This window comes from Antedon mediterranea, chromosome 2 (assembly GCF_964355755.1).
Source record: "Antedon mediterranea chromosome 2, ecAntMedi1.1, whole genome shotgun sequence".
Lineage (NCBI taxonomy): Eukaryota > Metazoa > Echinodermata > Crinoidea > Comatulida > Antedonidae > Antedon > Antedon mediterranea.
Genome location: NC_092671.1, coordinates 557,920 through 577,392, shown reverse-complemented (window position 1 = coordinate 577,392; position 19,473 = coordinate 557,920). Strand labels below are relative to the sequence as shown.

The window sequence follows — 19,473 nt, the reverse complement described above, 5'->3', positions numbered from 1 at the left end:
TTTGCAAGTCATATCTATGGTCACAATATTTACTTTATTCTTTTACTTTGAATTTTGCATTAACGTAGATTTATGGTACAAAATGTATATTTGACATGAACAAAATGTATATAGGGGCCTATCCGGGTTTGTTCAAAACATTTGCATTTCCCAGTTTCTTGTCATTTGCCTTTCTCTATACAATATGAGCTCGTAACCGCCCTTTTATACTGTAATCAATAAGTAATGTTGATTATGTTCTGTGTATTGTCGACTAGACTAGACTAGTTTGAATAAATTAATAGAACAATAATGCTTACTCGTTTCATAATAGTAAAAATTGAATACAGTAAAAACTAAGGTGCCTTGGACGCTTTGTTTGCTGTTTATTGTTGGAAATATTGTTATTATTTTGTTTAAATACATGTAGAGCCTATTTGATCTTATACTTATAATTATACCTATAGATATAATATATCGTGACCAGACTGCTGAGACAACTTGAGCCTTGTTTTCGCTTTAAGGCTAAACAGGACTGTTTACTTTAGAAATATAACATTGATCTTACAATTAAACGATCAATATTTTCTTTTGATACGCTATATTGATTTTTTTCTAAAAGCTTGCTCTGTGACATAGTCCCTATAAGTAGCTCAAATTCGTTTGCACAGTACAAATTGACCTAAAATTGGGCGTTTTTCATAAGTTCTAAAATCGTATATCGGCTTGTGACAATTGGTCTTTAAATAAAAGTGTATGTTACTATTGCAAACATTGTTTTAACGTGAAATAAATAGGCCTAATGTCTATCCTATTAATGATGATGATAATAATAACAACAGTATGGCAAAAACAACATTAACTCCCGTAGGCCTTTTTAAAATCATTATATAATATTAAAGGTATATTTCCTAATATTGATTTGGTGTTGGAGTGAGGGCAATTATTTGAGACTCAGGTTATGCTTACACAAAAGACAGAACCTAGACACGACGACAGAAAGCATGTCACAATAGAAGTATTTACTATGTAAACTGTTAAATAATAGAATCAAAGAAGAGTAGACTTAAGTACATCACCACACAATTTGAATACAATCATCCTTTCCCTAGAACAGATTTGTGAACAAAGTGTGCTGTTGCTAATTTTGTCATCATATTTTTTCAATCTGACAATAACAAAAAAAAGCGCATTGCACTTTTAAAGATAAATACCACTTATTACCATATTAGGAGTCTTTACAGTAAACTGTTCTGCAGGCAGCAAACTTTTTTCTTCACTGAAATTAATACATTATTCGGCCGCGCGGGAACTCCAAGAAAAAAAGAGGGCGTTTTTCCCCAGGAATTTCCCCAACACAACAACAACATCTACAGACAGTTCGCGCGGCTCTTGAAATGTGTTCAGGGCTAGGCCCTAGTTATTTAGAAGTTGATGTAATTTAGAGAATAATATGAATGATAATATTAAGCTTTTCGAATTAGGTCCTAGCCTAACTCTTCATTCAGATAGGCCTAATGAGTTTTAGAAGGTGAGAGGTATCTATGCCTTTCTAGGCCTATAGGAGGCTAAAAGGCTTAGTTTAGGTTGTGGTGGCGGTGACCGGCGTGATGGGCAGGCGTACAGGCAATGGTGCAAGGGTTATGTCTATGCGTATCCCAATCATTTACTGTAGTCTGTACACAAGAAATGGTTTACCCAAAATATGCCATTATTAATTAGTTACTACTAGGCCCTATAGGTACAGGCAATGGAAATTCAATGACATTTTTAAAATTGCATTTAGCATTTCGACATCATGATTGTTTAATACTATTAAATAGTACTTCAAACAAATATGATTTATTTGATGTTTTATACCAATTATATATTCATTATTTTAAAGCAGAATCAACGTAGGAAAAAAGTTATTTCATATAAAATCATAAAATGATTGTTTTTCTTCCTGTTTAGCATGTATACCAGGGTACTTTGAATGTGAGCAAGCAAAGCCAGGTAAAAGCCCATGTATTCCACCTGACCAGGTCTGTGATGGAATCAGTGATTGTGAGTTTGCTGAAGACGAAGGGAAAGAAGACTGTCAAAGTAATTTCTATTTGTTCTATGATTAATACCTTTAGTTCTTATACCTTTACATTTACTTAGAATGGTTTAAATACAAAGCCAAATAATTTCCTTTTATTTTGGAATATCATAACATTAACAATGCTTATCAAATAACATAATTAAGGAAAATTTCAGAAGCGCAATACATACTGCATTATCTGACAAATGCACTCAGTGACCGAGTCTCCATGCTGAAATTACTGAATCACTGAATCAAAAACAATAACTGGATAAATTCTTAATATTGTGAAACAAACCAATACACCTGGACTCCAGTATTGTCTTGGAGAATTAGAAATTGTTTAACAATAACCGGAAGAATTCCTAATTTGAATTTGCATGTGCAACACTAGTCTGGTGCGGTGGTTAAATTCTTGTTCCTAGCTTGAAACTTCCACTTTCAAAACAAGTTCTATTCATCTTAATCTATTTTTATCCATTATTTGTCATTGATCTGTAAATTTAAATGGGTTTCACTTTCATTTGAAATATCTATTATTTTTGGGGTTTTTGATTCATTTGTCTATAGACAATATACTTGTGGTTTTATTTTTGATTAGCTTTGTAATCACGATAAACAGATTAAATCAACCTGGTCAGTGGTGCCGTAACGTAGGAGGATAAGGCCCCTGGTTTAGCACTCCTTTTTCATTGAACTTTTCATTCTTTATATAAGAAACAAAACTACTCTATGGTATAGAAACTGGTTGGTCTATAAGCGAGCAGTAGCACCCATATAGTAATTAAGCTCTGATTTTCCATTAGGTGAATTTGTTCGCGCGAATCGAAAGAGCCTTCATGTTTCTGTCTTCCAAATCACTCTCTTGATTTGCGTAAACAAATTTGCCTAGTGGAAAGTCGGCTTTAGTCCATAATCAAGAATCATCACCCGTATTCTGTAGAAAGCTCTTTATCCAATATCCTGGTGTGGAAAGCTAGTCTACAGGTCTGTAATTTGTTTACCTTTTTATGTCGCAACAGATAAATTTTAATATCCAAATTTGGTAAGGTAAACTTGATGCATAATTCAAGCACCCAAGTGTGAACCTTGCTTGTTATTTACGTTTGATTGTATTCAGTGGGTTGACTGAGGTCAGGGTTCACTGGTTTCAAGCAATTGGCTTATTTTGTATGGGTATTCAGGTAAAAAGGTAAATTGGTAAATTACAATACAAATGATTAGTCATATGATGCTGTTTTGTCAAAATATTAAGCACATGATATTTACATCACTCACTTTATTAAAAAAACTTTTTATTTAACATAATAAATAATAAAATCCTGGATTTATAAAGTGCTTAATGTTGTGAAACCTCTAAGCGCTTTCCTACAAACTGAGAAAAAAAAAATACAGTACAAATAACAAGAATGAGAGTGCAGAAAGGGATGATGCATCATATTTTGCAATCTGTTTGAGATGACATTTTGTGAATTGAAGAAGCCTGGGGAAATACATTGCAATGGTCTCAATTTTAGTGCGGGATTTTCATCATAAAATGTCATCATCAGATTGTAATCTTCTATTGTTTAAAAACTCAATGTTAGCAGATCATAAACATAAATCCTAGACCATGTTAGCATAAACCTTTACATTAACACAATGTAAAATATACAGAATGGAATGAATTCGCTAGATTTGTTGTTTTTTACATCAAATTCATTCTCAGTATTTATTTAAGATGAAAGATGAACTTTGTTTATGCATGGAGGAAAACCTCCATGGTTTATTCAGGGCCGAATTTCACATTTTGGTGACTGATGAGAGTCATTGTATTTCTCATAGCCTTACAGTATCTTGAAAACTATTTAGGGCCTAACCATGAGAAATATTACTGTATGGTTGGATGGTGTCCTGCTTAATTATGATTAAAATTGAGGAATGTTTCTATTATTCTTGATAGTTAAATAGCAATTAGTATAAACGGTTTATTACTTGCAAAGACTATTCACCTTGGTTGGTGATGATCCATTTAATTGAAATAGTACACTTTTATCAAATCTCAAATGGTTGCAAGTTAGAATGTATTGGAATGTATTGGAATATACTGTCAACCTGCTCATTCACTATATCCTCATTTTGTCAAAAATTTGTTTTTTATCTTATACTTTATAGTTTTGTGAAAGAAAAAACCCTCAGTTTCAAATATTACGTTAACAATACAATACAACAATTGTACTATAATATTATTATATATATAATATAAATTATTATTATTGATAATATAGGGGTTTTTTCCTAAACTTTACAAATGGCTTTCAGACTAAAAGGGTATATAAATGGGAAGGACGGAATACCTGGTTGATTAACCAGGAACATGTTGTTTATTATGAGTTATGGTATGTGATGATTGATATTAAAATGCCAAATTTATATGAAAAGCTTTCTTTGGATGTAATCCAAGCTTATTGTACCATATTTTAAAATGACAGACATTGGAAAGTCATCCACTGAAAGTAATAAAACTAGATAATAGAAGGATTTGATAATGAATCGTATGATTATCAGCACCTGTAAATTATGTAAATATAAATCTTACTTAGTTTCCACACCTGAGAATTAACATAAATAATACATTATAATTAAAGAAAAAAAAACAAGAGATTTTGTACATGAAATGATATTTCTTTTTCTTTTCACAGCAAATTATCAGTGTCCATTAACAGACTTCAGTTGCAGTAATGGACTGTGTATTCCGTTGTCAGGGAAATGTGACCATAACAATGATTGCGGGGATGGGTCTGATGAAGGAAACTTTTGTGGTAAGCTTTTATTTGTTACGTCTACTTTGGTTATTCATGTGTTTTACAGGTATTGTTATCATAAAAGCAACTAGTATCTCTTGTTTCCAGACACTCCCCCACCCCCTCCCCCTCTCCTTTTCTTTAATAGGATTGTTATCTGGCTGTTTTTAACGTTAACATGACATCTGTATCTCTTGTTTCCAGACACTCCCCCCCCCCCTCCCCCTCTCCTTTTCTTTAATAGGATTGTGCTGGCTGTTTAACATGACATCTGTATCTCTTGTATACAACAACACTATACAATCTAATGTTATATTTGACTTGATTGGATGTTCATTTTTCAGGATATCCAATATGTTATTCCTCACAATTCACCTGTGGTAATGGCCGCTGTATAGAAACTAGTTTAACCTGTGATGGTAAAGATGATTGTAGAGATAATTCTGATGAAGCTGACTGTGGTAAGTGTACATGACAACACTTTATGTTTTAAAATATAATGTTCCTATTCTAAATACTTTTGACATAGCCTTTGCGATTAACTATAATGTGGCTTAACATTAGCACTTATTCTGTATAGTTAGCGCACATTTCTATAATTCTAAATCATGACATGACTGTAATAGTGAGAATATGTAAATTTACAACAACCTCCTGTGGATAACATTAGCATAGCATACATTTTGATTATAACATTAATCAGCAATAATCATTATCACTATGTCTCTACTGATTATACACTAGTTGTATAATGTCATTTAATGACATCAACTAGAGTATTGTACATTGATGACACTAAATAATATACCAAGGGATTACTATTACTTCTATCAGGCCCTTGGCAGCAGCTGAGATTTGACCTATGACCTATGATGTTTTAATGCATTTGTAAATTAAAAAATAATGTGTGTACAATCAAGAATTGGACAAAAGCTCAATGAACTCTTTCTTGTCTTTAAGTGTTTTTTTTTTTCTGTATTATGTTTTTAATAAGATTAAAATGGGAGTCAAGCCGAGTCTCACATTTTATATTTATTATGTGATAATAATAAAGTATGTCTGTCTACTATTAGCCTAATTTATCATAAAACTTTTAGGATGTGATCCAAATGATTATGTGTGTGGTGATGGGACGTGTGTAGGTGAGCAACAACTCTGTGATGGTTTTAATCATTGTGCGGATAAAACAGATGAATCCAATTGTGGTGAGTTTAGATACATCTAACAATAAACAAATAAACAGAAAAAGGAACCTGCAAGAACATACAGCACAATGTCTAGGTTACAGACATGTTACGCTTCATTTCAACAATACTCATTTTGAAAGAAACTTTTTAGTTTTGAATGAATGAGTCAATCAAGCATTAATCAATGATGGACAACTTTATAAACCCCAGTGGCGGATCTAGGATTTTGAAATAGGGAGGGGCAGGGCCTAACGGTGAAATGAAGGGCTGAGCTTAATTTGATGTCCTATCTTCAACACAGGAGATCATATTTCTGGACATTTCCTTCAGTATTCAAGAGTATGTAAATAAATGATATGAAATTAATTTTCTATTGCTTTTTTTTGATATACAGGGACAAATGAATGTTTAACACAAAATAGTTGTACAGAACTATGCATCGACACACCAAATTCTTTTAAATGTGGCTGTTTAAGTGGCCAGAAGTTGAAAGAAGATTCAGTTACATGTGAAGGTAAGAACTAGATGTGGATTTGAGGTCTGACACAAGGGATTAAACAACATTTCCACTTAACAAGTGTTTATGTGTTCCCAAGCTTCTATCTTTAGTATACCCAGTCTCATTTACATTATATACACATGATACCTACCATAGAGGCATCTCCATGATAAGACAAACTGCTTAACATTTCATCCAAAGGGTGAGGCACTAAGGCTTCATAATGATACTGATAATTTTTATTTTTCATATGAAAACATTGGAAATACATTTAGAAAATTTAAAAAAAAAAACAATTTAAAAGTGAATAATTCATTTGTTAATGAAAAACAAAAGCTGACAGATTAAAAACCAATATTTTTTATTTTTAACATGTTCTGTTCAAAGTAACATAACAGTATATAAGGAAATGTATTATAACGGAATATGTTTATTCTTTAGATATTAATGAATGCACAGAGCAGCCGTGGGTGTGTAGTCAAAGATGTACTAATACTGATGGATCATATATATGTTATTGCAATAGTGGCTATACACAAAATGCAGCTGGTAGCTGTATACATAGTGATGGTAAGAAACTCATACTATAATGCATGGTTTTCCACAACATTGTGCCCTAAAGCTTTCAAACCAAATGTGATTTAACATGCTACCACTTGAAATACGACATTTATAGTTTCACAAAAATAAGACATTTTTGTGAAATTTTAATCTCAAATTAACAATATACAAAGTATAAAGGTACAGATAGTGAAACACAAAAAGGGTGGTTACGTTAAAATATTTGATGAGGAGAGCAGGAGAGAGGATTGGTACAAGCTGCAGAAGCCCGGAAACTACCACTTGGTTGGATGGTAAAATATTTTTAGAACGGGTGACTAGCATCTTTAAGAACCTTTTCAAATATTTTAACCAATAAATTAAAGAAAACAGAGAGCACTGGCAGCAATCGTCACTCTTGCCAATCCTTGCCTTCCACTCCAACAGACAATATGTTGCAGAGTGTTTTGATTTTGAAGAATTTAATGTACATTGTATTGTTTTTAGTACGTTATTATTTTCATGATGATAATTCAACTACAGTATTACTATAGTATTAAGTCCCAAAGCAAATTCAAGTTTTCAATATATATTGTACAGTACAATTACATCACAGTAGGGCAAAACATTTAATACTCTACAGTGTTTAATCTAATATCTTTATGTATAGAAATAAATATTAACTTTAATTGAATTTATTTTCTTTCATAATTTAGACATTGATCCTTACTTACTATTCAGTAATAATCATTACATTCGACGCATTGGTCTCACTGGAGATGATTATCAACTTTTGTCTGATGGGTTTTATCTTGTGGCAGCAACTGACTTTGATTTGGAGCGGGAAGAGATGTATAGCATAGACTACCTAGCTAAACAAATTGTACGATCAAAGTTAGATGGCTCAGCTAAGACAACTATCGTTGCAAATGATATAGAAGAAGGAGAAGGCATAGCTATTGATTGGATTGGCAGGTACATTACATTTAAAGATTTGGTTTTGTGCGGCGTAATTATTAATAGATTATGAAGGATACTACAATACAGATATATAGCTATATGTGCATAGAATGTTGTCATAAACTAGATTCTTATTCTTCAAAACATAAATTATTTGATCTATTGGCTTCTGAAAAAATTTAAACTAACAAATCATTTGATGAAAAAAAAAAATACTATTCTATAAATGAATTTATCTTTACCTTTTAGACTCTCTTTGTATTTGTTAAAAAGAAAACAAACATTTTATCCATTGACAAATATTTTGTTTTTTTAAATAGGAAAATATATTGGACAGACCGAGGCTTGGATACAATAGATGTTGCAAATTTGGATGGCACGTCCAGAAAGACAATTATAAGAGATAATCTATTTGATCCCAGAGGTATTACTGTAGATCCACGAAACGGGTGAGTAAATTTGAAAAAGACACTAACACACAGTCAATATAATACAACTATCCTGATATATATATAAATTAATATTCATATTTAAACAAATTTGCACTGATCATGATCAAGACAGTCATTTTACTGAGTAAGGGCGTGTGGCGCAGTGTGTTGGACGTTCGAATACTGATTGTGAGATCGAGGTTCGAATCCAACTCTCGTCGCATTGCTTGTATCCTTAGGCAAGATACTATACTTACATTTGCCTCTCTCCACCCAGGTGTATAAATGGGTACCCGGTTACATCAAGACACAACTTTTCTCTGATTACTAGCTGCATTACATTTGCCTCTCTCCACCCAGGTGTATAAATGTGAATCCGGTTACATCAAGACACAACTTTGCTCTGATTACTAGCTGCATTATGGGAGTATGTTTCCAAAAAAATGTTATATGAACGTGCCTAATGAAAGAAATAAAGAAGTATAATACAGTTGATAATATATTTATATTTGTTTACTTTGCAGCTACTTATACTGGTCTGACTGGGGGTTAAGACCATACATTGGTAGATCCAGTATGGATGGTACAGGTGCCACTGAATTTCATGATGATCTTGTTGGTTGGCCTAATGGACTTACTATCTGTTTTGAAACTGATAAACTCTATTGGGCAGACGCACATCTTGATCATATTGTGTAAGTATAAAGCTCTGTCTACATTATCAAACTAGTTTAACAAATATAGTGTGATGTGCCCAAATATAGTAGTGATATGCCCAAATATGGTAGTGATATGACATCATCATGTCCATATATGGGTACATCATATTTTGTCACGTACAATTTGATGGATGTAGACATAGCTTAAAATTGAAATGAGGGTCTTTGTAGTTATATTCAGGTACACTTTATTTAAAAAAATAAAAAATCCATAAGAAATACATTACAGCAACAAAAGCCTTACATAACTAATTATAACATAAATTTTAAATATTGGAAATTTAAAGTACAGATAAATTAAGCTTATTTGTTGTCAGTAATCGGCAATAGCATTTTCATTTTTTAGGACAATAAAGAATTTTGTATACAAACATGACGTGCCCATAATAGAGATATACTGTATTCTGTATTCAGAGCTACCATGGTAGCAAAGTTGAATAAATAATAAATTAATTATTTTTATATGTATATTATTTATTACAAGGTGTAGGCTCATTAAAGTAATGTACTTTTCTTGTACTGCCCAGTATTATTCTGTATACGTTATATTATATGTTATTGCTTTTACAAGGTACATTATAAATTTGTCTTTAGGTATTCTAATTTAGATGGATCTGGTGTTACTCTTCTTCTTGATGAGGGAGTAGGCCATCCATTTGCTGTCACTGTCTTTGAAGATTATGTCTACTGGACAGACTGGAACGTGAAGACTATCAACAGGGCAAATAAATGGACAGGTGAAGGTGCTGAGGTCATGCAGACCACACTTCACCGACCTTTTGACATACATGTAGTGCACCCTCTACGTCAAGATTCAAGTAATTATTTTTTTTCCTTTTATACATAGTAAAGCTGTTAAATCTACAGAACTGTTAAAATCTGCTGTAAACGTAATATATTTATTGGATTGTTAAAGCTCTGACTACACTTATCAAACAAAAATGTGATGTGCCCATATACAGGTATGGTAGTGATATGCTTAAATATGGTATTGCTATGACATCATCATGTCCATATATGGGCACATCATAGTGTAGAGAGAGCTTAAGATGAGCAGAGAAAATTTAACTTCGCTTGAGTTCATTTTTTTCTGTTTTTTTTTTCTTTAAATATAATGAAACTTTTTTTAAATGGTGTTTTGATTGATTTTTTTTTTGGTAGGTATTTCTAACCCCTGTGGTGTAAACAACGCAGGATGTAGTCATTTGTGTCTACTAGGAGAATCTTACAGCCTTGGATTTCCAACAGCCAAATGTGCATGTCCAAATAACTTTATTTTAAAAACTGATTTGAAAACATGTGAAGCGCAGTGTACTAACCAGCAGTTCAAATGTGCGAATGATGATAGATGTATTCCATATTATTGGAAATGTGACGGAGAAGTGGATTGCCATGATGGATCAGATGAATATGATGCATGTCGTAAGTTGTCGTTTTGAATCTGTGGTGTTTTAATCTATTTTTGTATTGTTTTCTATAGAGGGCTTTTAGAGTAGAATTAATATACAAGGGGTATAGCTGGCTCTTTACAGTTACAGTAATGTATTTTGCTTAAGCTGCCCCTAGCATTTTTTATCTATATATTATATATTGTATGTTATTGTTTTGAATAATAGAACTGTCATTCCTTCTCCCAACTTTAGCAATCATCATAAATAACCTTTTAATTTGACTATTATTCATTTGTTATTATAGCCGAGAGGGTGTGCACATCAGGTCAATACCAGTGTGATAATCTTGCATGTACTTTAATTCAATTTGTATGTGATGGTGACGATGATTGTGGAGATTTCTCAGATGAAAGCCATTGTTGTAAGTATATCTTTACACATTATATTACAATTTTTGATGAGTATTATTTTACAGTAAATTGAAACTATTCTGCTATCTTTAAACCATTTTAAAATTTGTCTTATTTAGGTGTCTTGTCATTGTGGTACAACATGATAATTTAGATATTAAGCTAATTCACTTTCTTTACTAAAATGTATGATTTATACAATATAAATCAGGAAAAATCAATGAAAATATGGATATTTTCTAAAGTACTAATTACCTTCTTCATTTCATTGCATCGACTGAATTTAATTCATATTAATTTTGCTACAATAATGATCAATATATTGACATGTTTGCCAACAAATGCTACTTATATATAGTTAATCAATGAAAACGTTTTTTTTTTCTAAAAAACTAATTATGTATTCTTCATTTCATTGCATCGACTGAATTTAATCCATTTTCCTGCAATTGTCAATGTATTGTCATGAACCAAGTTTGCCTAATGCTAATTATGTATTCTTCATTTTGACAGCAACGGCTGAATGTAATCCCTGGGAGTTCCGCTGTGACAGTGGTCAATGCATTGACGTGGACCTAGTATGCCAGCAACGAGAGCACTGTGCTGATGGCTCAGATGAGCATGCTGTCACATGTAGTAAGAGTTATCATTTGTATTATTATTTCACACCACTCAGTGTTCTCTATAGTGTCGTAGACAAGACGCTGAACTTTTCGTTTAGGGTTAGACATGAGTTGTGTACTAAGTACAACCCCAGATGTTTTGATTTGATAATAGAGAAGCATTGTTTTCAACAGCAGAAAGTGATAACATAATTTGTTCTCCCTACTCTAAATTGTTGAATATTACCATTTTCTAGGCCTGGCCAATATGTCTTTGAGCTTTACTGCCACACATTACAGTGGCTAAGACACTACTGTACTATAGCTGTGTACTTGTGTGGGGTGTTAGAGAAAGCAAAATGATCAATTTAACTATATTACATTAATTAAAAAAGTTAGAATTTTACTATTGCTAACTTCTGTTAAACGGTATACCTTTTTCTAATGTTCTAATAAATAAATAAATACAATCTTATTAATATTGATTGATCGATCGATAGGTGTTTGGTACTTATTTCAGTTATCTGCAAAGGGTAACGTAGATAACCATCATAAGTTTACATTACACTTTCAAAATACTATTTAAGATTTCAATTTCTTTTGTAGGTGACCATGTGTGTTCTGAAGGTTACTTCCAGTGTGACAATGGCTACTGTATCCCAGACTACTGGCGCTGTGATCTTGATAATGACTGTGGTGATTTCAGTGATGAACCTGTAACTGAGTGTCGTATGTTAAACATTCATTAGCACTTATTTAGTAACACAGGGCCGTAATAAGCATGAGGGAGACGAGACCCTCTCATTGCCTGAAAAATTATATTTAAAGCATCTTTGCCTCGTCTGTATTTAACCTCTTGCTATGGAGTAACATGTGTCATTACCAAAGCGATACAGGATAAAGCTGCTTTCACATCGCGCCCCTGATTCGGTCCGGCACCCTGAGAAAAAAATCGTGGAAAATGGGTTCAGTGGTAAAGCATATGATTGTTCACACCAAATTCTTACGATTCAAATCCGTACATGATTCGGGCTCCGACTTTGTAGTGATGGATCAAGAAGCCATTTGTTTTCTGAAATTGTACAATTTTTTTCTTTAGTCAAAGCAGTGGGCATAAATGACCTACCTTGTTTAACAACGGATAATTAAATTTGTGCTTGATGTGAAAACACGCTCAACGCTCGCAATGTGATAATAGTTTAAACCTATTTATGATGGAATGTATTGTGGTATAAAAAAGAGAGTTTTGGTTTACATTAAATAGTTGTTGCATTAAATTCATTAATTTGTTGTTCTTACAGAAAGTGTGACATGTCCCACTGGTTGGTATTCATGCCTCAATAACTATCGCTGCATACCAGAGTATGCCGTGTGTGATGGATTGAACCAGTGTCGCACAGGGGGATCAGATGAATTCTATAGTCTTTGCCGTTAGTGTTAACTTAATTAGAATATAAATGAGATTGACATTAATCTTAACACTTTCACATGAACAGATACTCTTTGTTTGTTAGCTAAAATGTACAACAATAACAAAGCACCTTTAGATTTATTAGTATATGTACAGTACAATATGAACAAATACAACTCTATTGTTGGCTAACATGCATTTAAATTCCAGAATACAAATCTTATGATTGGCTAGAATTTATTAAAATTACAAAATATAAGTATTTTAATATCTTTTAACCAAATGTTTTAAATATTTGTATGTACTATACTATGAAATACACTCAAAATATTTTCCAATTGAGGACGAAATAAAGTGATTTTATTTGATATACATGAAACATAATTGTAATATTTGATTATGTTGTTTAGGAGATAGAACATGCAGCCCAGGTGAATTCCGCTGTAATAATAAAAAATGTATCCCGCTACGATGGCGATGTGATTTTGATAATGATTGTGGAGACTATTCCGATGAATCATCATGTTCTAGTAAGTGAATACCTGCCAACAACCCCTAAAGCTCTGACTACACTATCAAATTAGTCTGATGTGCCCATATATTGTAGTGATATGCTTAAATATGGTAGTGATATGACATCATCATGTCCATATTGGGCACATTACATTTTTTTCTCACATAAAGTTTGATAGTGTAGACAGAGCTTAACACAGTGTATGTGTTTCTCATGTTTTTCTCATGCACTCCTTAATACAAAGAAAATACAGTTGTGAACTATATGCTATTAGTTCTTTGTTTTTTTTTATTGATAGGCAGTTAAGCATGTTAAAAAAAATGAGCAATACACCCTCTTTAGCAAATTTAGTTTATTATTGAAAAGGTGCACAAGTACTGTACATTTATTATAAATGTAATCTTTTATCTGTTCCCTTTTGCCGTTTCAATTCTACAAAAAATGGATTTATTTCTCGTATCAGTTTACTTTTTAATAATTGTATTGAAAAAGATAATTCCATTGACCCTTTTTGATCAATATTTTTGTAATAAGATACATTAAATTGTTTAAAGTTTTTATAATATGTTATTATATGTTATATAGTTTTAAATATTTTTAATCCTTTCTATTAGTGGCAGGTTTCCCACTGTTGAATGTGACTGAAAATAAATAAATACTTATTGATATTTTGATGTTTAAATCATCTCTTCAGCATATAGACCCTGTAGTGAGAGTGAGCATCGATGTACTTCTGGGAAATGCATTCCTTGGTATAAAATCTGTGATATAACTGTTGACTGTAATGATGGATCAGATGAATTTAAATGCAGTAAGTAAATATAGTTTTAAATTCTATATAAAGACTTAAGCTCAGTCTACACTAAAACAAAAGTGTGATGTGCCCAAATATGGTAGTGATATGCTCAAATATGGTAGTGATATGACATCATCATGTCTATATATGGGTACATCACATTTTTTGTAACATAATGTTTGATAGTGTAGACATACATTTAGACATATGGTATTTTTCAAAGATGTTTTTGCAGTTTCATATTGTAGACACCTGTTCAATCTCATTTCTTTTTTTTTGCACATGATATCTAGAATTAAACAGCACAGTATACCAATTAATGCTTGCTATAATATATATTATACACATCTATTTGCATTTAAATAGTCTTAAGTTATATTAGAAATTCAGAATTATCAATCTTGTTTGAGTTGACTGTATACAGAAAGTTTACAAAGCAAGTTGTTTTTATATCTTAAGATGAACCTAGATGTGATGTAGGAGAATACCAGTGTACTTCAGGTCATTGTATTCCTGAGGATTACCGATGTGATGGGTTCCCTGACTGTTACCATTGGGATGATGAAACTGACGGTTGTAGTAAGTTTATTTTCAAATTTGTATTGGAACTAAAACACTACTTTTAACATGTGCGACACTGCCTTCCTGGCTGCACATTTTGTTTTGTGTTACTTCATGATCAGTTGTGTTGAGTTGCTCGATGAGTTTCGTGTTGGCCTAACCAAGTACTTTATTTATAGATGACAGAAACTGTAAAGAGGATGAATTGAGCTGCAGGAACAATGTTTGTGTTCCAAAAGACTATGAATGCGATGGTCAGGATGACTGTGGAGATGGTAGTGATGAACTAAATTGTGGTAAGTTTTATATCAGATCCAATAAAATTTCTGGTTTCTATTATACTTCTCTTTTAGGCCCTGCTAACCCCCCACCCCCTTCCCCTATTTCAAAATCCTGGATTCACCACTCTCTAGTGTACATAAAGATATCGTAGGGTGAATTTTAACTCATTTGATACTTGAGTGTAATCTCAAAGTCCCAGCTGTTTGAGAATATTGTTTGTTATTTATTTAAACGTATCTGAATCATTTTACCAAATAGGTATAAACTTGCATTAACATATGGTATTTTATATTATACCAAGACTTCCCAAAAACTCTACCAAAACCAGAAGTTCCAAAGGCCCAATTCTTTCTATTTAAGATACATTCTGAAACCAGGCTAGAGTGTCCAGTTTTGGGAGAGTTATTATACAGTATATCACTTTATTGTTAAATTCATACTACACAAAAATACATACTACAACAAGCTATAATGTCATAGAAAGTTGCTGTAGATTATGTGCTACAATTATGTTTTTTTAGGTGCGTGTCCTGAAAATAAATTTCAGTGTAATTCAACAACTATCTGCATACACAGTTTTTTAATGTGTAACGGATATCAAGACTGTCCAGACAGTTCTGATGAAACTGACAAATCTTGTAAGTCAACTTTTATTTATTTAATTTTATAAGGCAAAAAGAGAAACAACTTGTTCTTACCAGCGAACTATTACTAGTAAGTCCAGTGTACACACATTGCTCGTGTGCACTTTAAAGAACCTAGTACATCTTTCAAGATGAGTAGGGAATTACCCCGGTGTACTAGTTAACACACAACCACTGTGTCGTGGACAGATGAGAGAGCGCCTTAGAGAGGACGTGACGTGACCCTTAGGGGAGACATATGTAATTGAAAAGTGTAACATCTGAGTCCACAGCGCCATGAGCAAGATTCATTGGAATTCGGCGCTATATTATAAGAACTCGTTTATTTTTATTAAATGTTTAATTTGTATTGTTTAGGTACACCTCAGCCAGAATTGTGTAAATATGATGAATTCAAATGTGAGAACTCAATCTGTGTGCCTGTCACCAAACTTTGCAACGGCTTTGATGATTGTAACGACAATTCTGATGAGCATGGTTGCCGTAAGTGAATCATCTCATTTTAAAAACAAATTATTCATTGCACTATTAAACCTACATCTTGGACACATCAGTTTCAGTATTATAACTGGTGACTGAACCTATTACAATGCTATGGTTTGTTAATAAAACTGATGGACTTTATGATATTATGTCATGTCAAGTCATATTATGTCATGTCATGTCATATTATGTCATGCTATAACAATTCACAATGAAATATAATACAGAAGAATAAATATTCTTGATTTAATTTTAGCCTAGCTTTTAAGCTCTGTCTACACTATCAAACTATGTGACAACAAAATGTGATGTGTACATATATGGACATGATGATGTCATATCACTACCATATTTGGGCATATCACTGCCAAATTTAGGCACATCACACTTTTTTTTTGTCAAACTAGTTTGATAATGTACAGATTTATCTTTTCTTTTGTAGATAAAGAAGATGAAAATGTAAATGAATGCGTGACTGGTGCAGCAATGTGTGAGAGAGTTTGCACAGACTTGGAGTATGGTTTTGCTTGTTCATGTGGAGAAGGCTATACACTCAGCCAGGTTGATCAGTTCAGCTGTGCTGGTTAGTTATTATTTATAACACATCTTTTGATTGGTTTATTGCAAAAAAGATTATCTTTGATTATAAAATTGTTATTTTTTTGGTTCTACTATAAAGCAGAGCATAAGAAAGCATTTGAAGATTGACAACCATACTCAATAACATTTTTATCAAAGCCTATTATTTCTTTTCTTAGATTACAATGAGTGCAATGACAACCCTTGTCCCCAGGTATGTGTGAACACCAAAGGTAACTACACATGTGAATGTGCACGAGGGTACTTTGACATTTTTGGGGATGGAAGAGATTGCCAAACAGAAGGTAGGTTTCGCTTTAGCGTTACCTGTTTTGTTAACCGTCCTCAGAACATCAGGCCGTCATTGACTGACATATGCATTTACCTCACCTTATTGGGTTTTTTTCAGATGGAAATGAATACCTTATCTTTTCTGATGGACCTACAATAAAACGCTACTATTTCTCAACTAAAAATGTTGATGTATTTATAAAAGAACAAGGGAGAATTGAAGACTTGGATGTGGATGTTCAAAACAGTAGGTTGAAAATCATTGATATCACATGGATTTAATTTTACTGGGAAGAGGTGGGCATGAACTTTCAAAGCTGTCCAACCAGTATAAAGCTCTGTCTACACTATCCAATTAGTTTGACAAAAAAAGTGTAATGTTCCCAAATATGGTAGTGATATGCCCAAATTTGGTAGTCATATGACATCATCATGTCTATATAAGGGCACATCACTTTTTTTTCAAGTTTATAATATAAATAATAATTGGTGTAATTTCAATGGAAATAAGCCAGTGCATTAAATAAATTATAACAAATCAATTAATTATAATAAATCTTTCATTGTTAATTTAGATTACGTATATTGGATTGATTCACAAGAATTTGAAATCAAACGAGCTGTATTAGGAGGTTCAAATGAGGGTGCTTTGCAAGAAATTCAGAGGGATTTAAAACAACCAAGAGGAATAACATGTGATTGGGTCGCTGGGTTAGTATGACATTAAAAAATGACATTAATGCAAACAATGACATTTAGTGCAAAGGGTGACATTTATTTTTAAAAATGACATTTTGTGCACAAAATATTTATAGAAAAAGCAATTCAATATTTCCTTCAGAAACATTTACTGGACTGACTGGGGAGATCAAAATCTGTTTGATGGACGTAGACGTCGTGCTTTGTCCTCCGACCCAAGTATCACTGTTGCTAATAGTGATGGACAAAATGCAAGAATTCTTATTGACAAAGATCTTGATAAACCTTTCTCTATTGTGGTGAATCCAGCAAAAGGGTAAGATAAACACTCAAGTTCATTTACTTATTTCAACTTCAAGAATTTTTTAATTATAAATAAATATCTTTATGTCATATGAAATAATTGTTTCTTAACAAAATGGAACCCTAAAGTAACATCTCACTTTAGAGCAGGTTTCAATATACCATTATACCACAGTAGGCATGTACAGTAAATCACAGATTTGTAACCCACACAGGTTTCAATATACCATTACACCACAGTAGGCATGTACAGTAAATCACAGATTTGTAACCCACACAGGTTTCAATATACCATTACACCACAGTAGGCATGTACAGTAAATCACAGATTTGTAACCCACACAGGTTTCAATATACCATTACACCACAGTAGGCATGTACAGTAAATCACAGATTTGTAACCCACACAGGTTTCAATATACCATTATACCACAGTAGGCATGTACAGTAAATCACAGATTTGTAACCCACACAGGTTTCAATATACCATTACACCACAGTAGGCATGTACAGTAAATCACAGATTTGTAACCCACACAGGTTTCAATATACCATTACACCGAGTAGGCATGTACAGTAAATCACAGATTTGTAACCCACACAGGTTTCAATATACCATTACACCGAGTAGGCATGTACAGTAAATCACAGATTTGTAACCCACACAGGTTTCAATATACCATTACACCGAGTAGGCATGTACAGTAAATCACAGATTTGTAACCCACACAGGTTTCAATATACCATTACACCGAGTAGGCATGTACAGTAAATCACAGATTTGTAACCCACACAGGTTTCAATATACCATTACACCGAGTAGGCATGTACAGTAAATCACAGATTTGTAACCCACACAGGTTTCAATATACCATTACACCGAGTAGGCATGTACAGTAAATCACAGATTTGTAACCCACACAGGTTTCAATATACCATTACACCGAATAGGCATGTACAGTAAATCACAGATTTGTAACCCACACAGGTTTCAATATACCATTACACCGAGTAGGCATGTACAGTAAATCACAGATTTGTAACCCACACAGGTTTCAATATACCATTACACCGAGTAGGCATGTACAGTAAATCACAGATTTGTAACCCACACAGGTTTCAATATACCATTACACCGAGTAGGCATGTACAGTAAATCACAGATTTGTAACCCACACAGGTTTCAATATACCATTACACCGAGTAGGCATGTACAGTAAATCACAGATTTGTAACCCACACAGGTTTCAATATACCATTACACCGAATAGGCATGTACAGTAAATCACAGATTTGTAACCCACACAGGTTTCAATATACCATTACACCGAGTAGGCATGTACA

At 32.8% G+C, this 19,473-nt stretch overlaps 1 protein-coding gene across 1 annotated transcript in view; it reads left to right on the top strand.

Moving 5' to 3' along the window:
* Positions 1-19,473, top strand: part of LOC140039972 (prolow-density lipoprotein receptor-related protein 1-like) — a 28,024-nt gene that overhangs the window by 1,674 nt on the left and 6,877 nt on the right. Inside the window, exons 2-27 of the mRNA XM_072085566.1 lie at positions 1,933-2,064; positions 4,726-4,845; positions 5,172-5,288; positions 5,925-6,032; positions 6,409-6,528; positions 6,955-7,083; positions 7,770-8,028; positions 8,334-8,462; positions 8,969-9,139; positions 9,758-9,981; positions 10,325-10,585; positions 10,859-10,975; positions 11,478-11,600; positions 12,173-12,295; positions 12,868-12,996; positions 13,388-13,507; positions 14,186-14,302; positions 14,747-14,866; positions 15,028-15,144; positions 15,652-15,768; positions 16,132-16,257; positions 16,700-16,840; positions 17,016-17,141; positions 17,246-17,374; positions 17,703-17,838; positions 17,969-18,142. Of these exons, the coding sequence (XP_071941667.1) occupies positions 1,933-2,064; positions 4,726-4,845; positions 5,172-5,288; positions 5,925-6,032; positions 6,409-6,528; positions 6,955-7,083; positions 7,770-8,028; positions 8,334-8,462; positions 8,969-9,139; positions 9,758-9,981; positions 10,325-10,585; positions 10,859-10,975; positions 11,478-11,600; positions 12,173-12,295; positions 12,868-12,996; positions 13,388-13,507; positions 14,186-14,302; positions 14,747-14,866; positions 15,028-15,144; positions 15,652-15,768; positions 16,132-16,257; positions 16,700-16,840; positions 17,016-17,141; positions 17,246-17,374; positions 17,703-17,838; positions 17,969-18,142 (3,685 nt within the window). The remainder of the gene's footprint in view (positions 1-1,932; positions 2,065-4,725; positions 4,846-5,171; positions 5,289-5,924; positions 6,033-6,408; positions 6,529-6,954; positions 7,084-7,769; positions 8,029-8,333; positions 8,463-8,968; positions 9,140-9,757; positions 9,982-10,324; positions 10,586-10,858; positions 10,976-11,477; positions 11,601-12,172; positions 12,296-12,867; positions 12,997-13,387; positions 13,508-14,185; positions 14,303-14,746; positions 14,867-15,027; positions 15,145-15,651; positions 15,769-16,131; positions 16,258-16,699; positions 16,841-17,015; positions 17,142-17,245; positions 17,375-17,702; positions 17,839-17,968; positions 18,143-19,473) is intronic.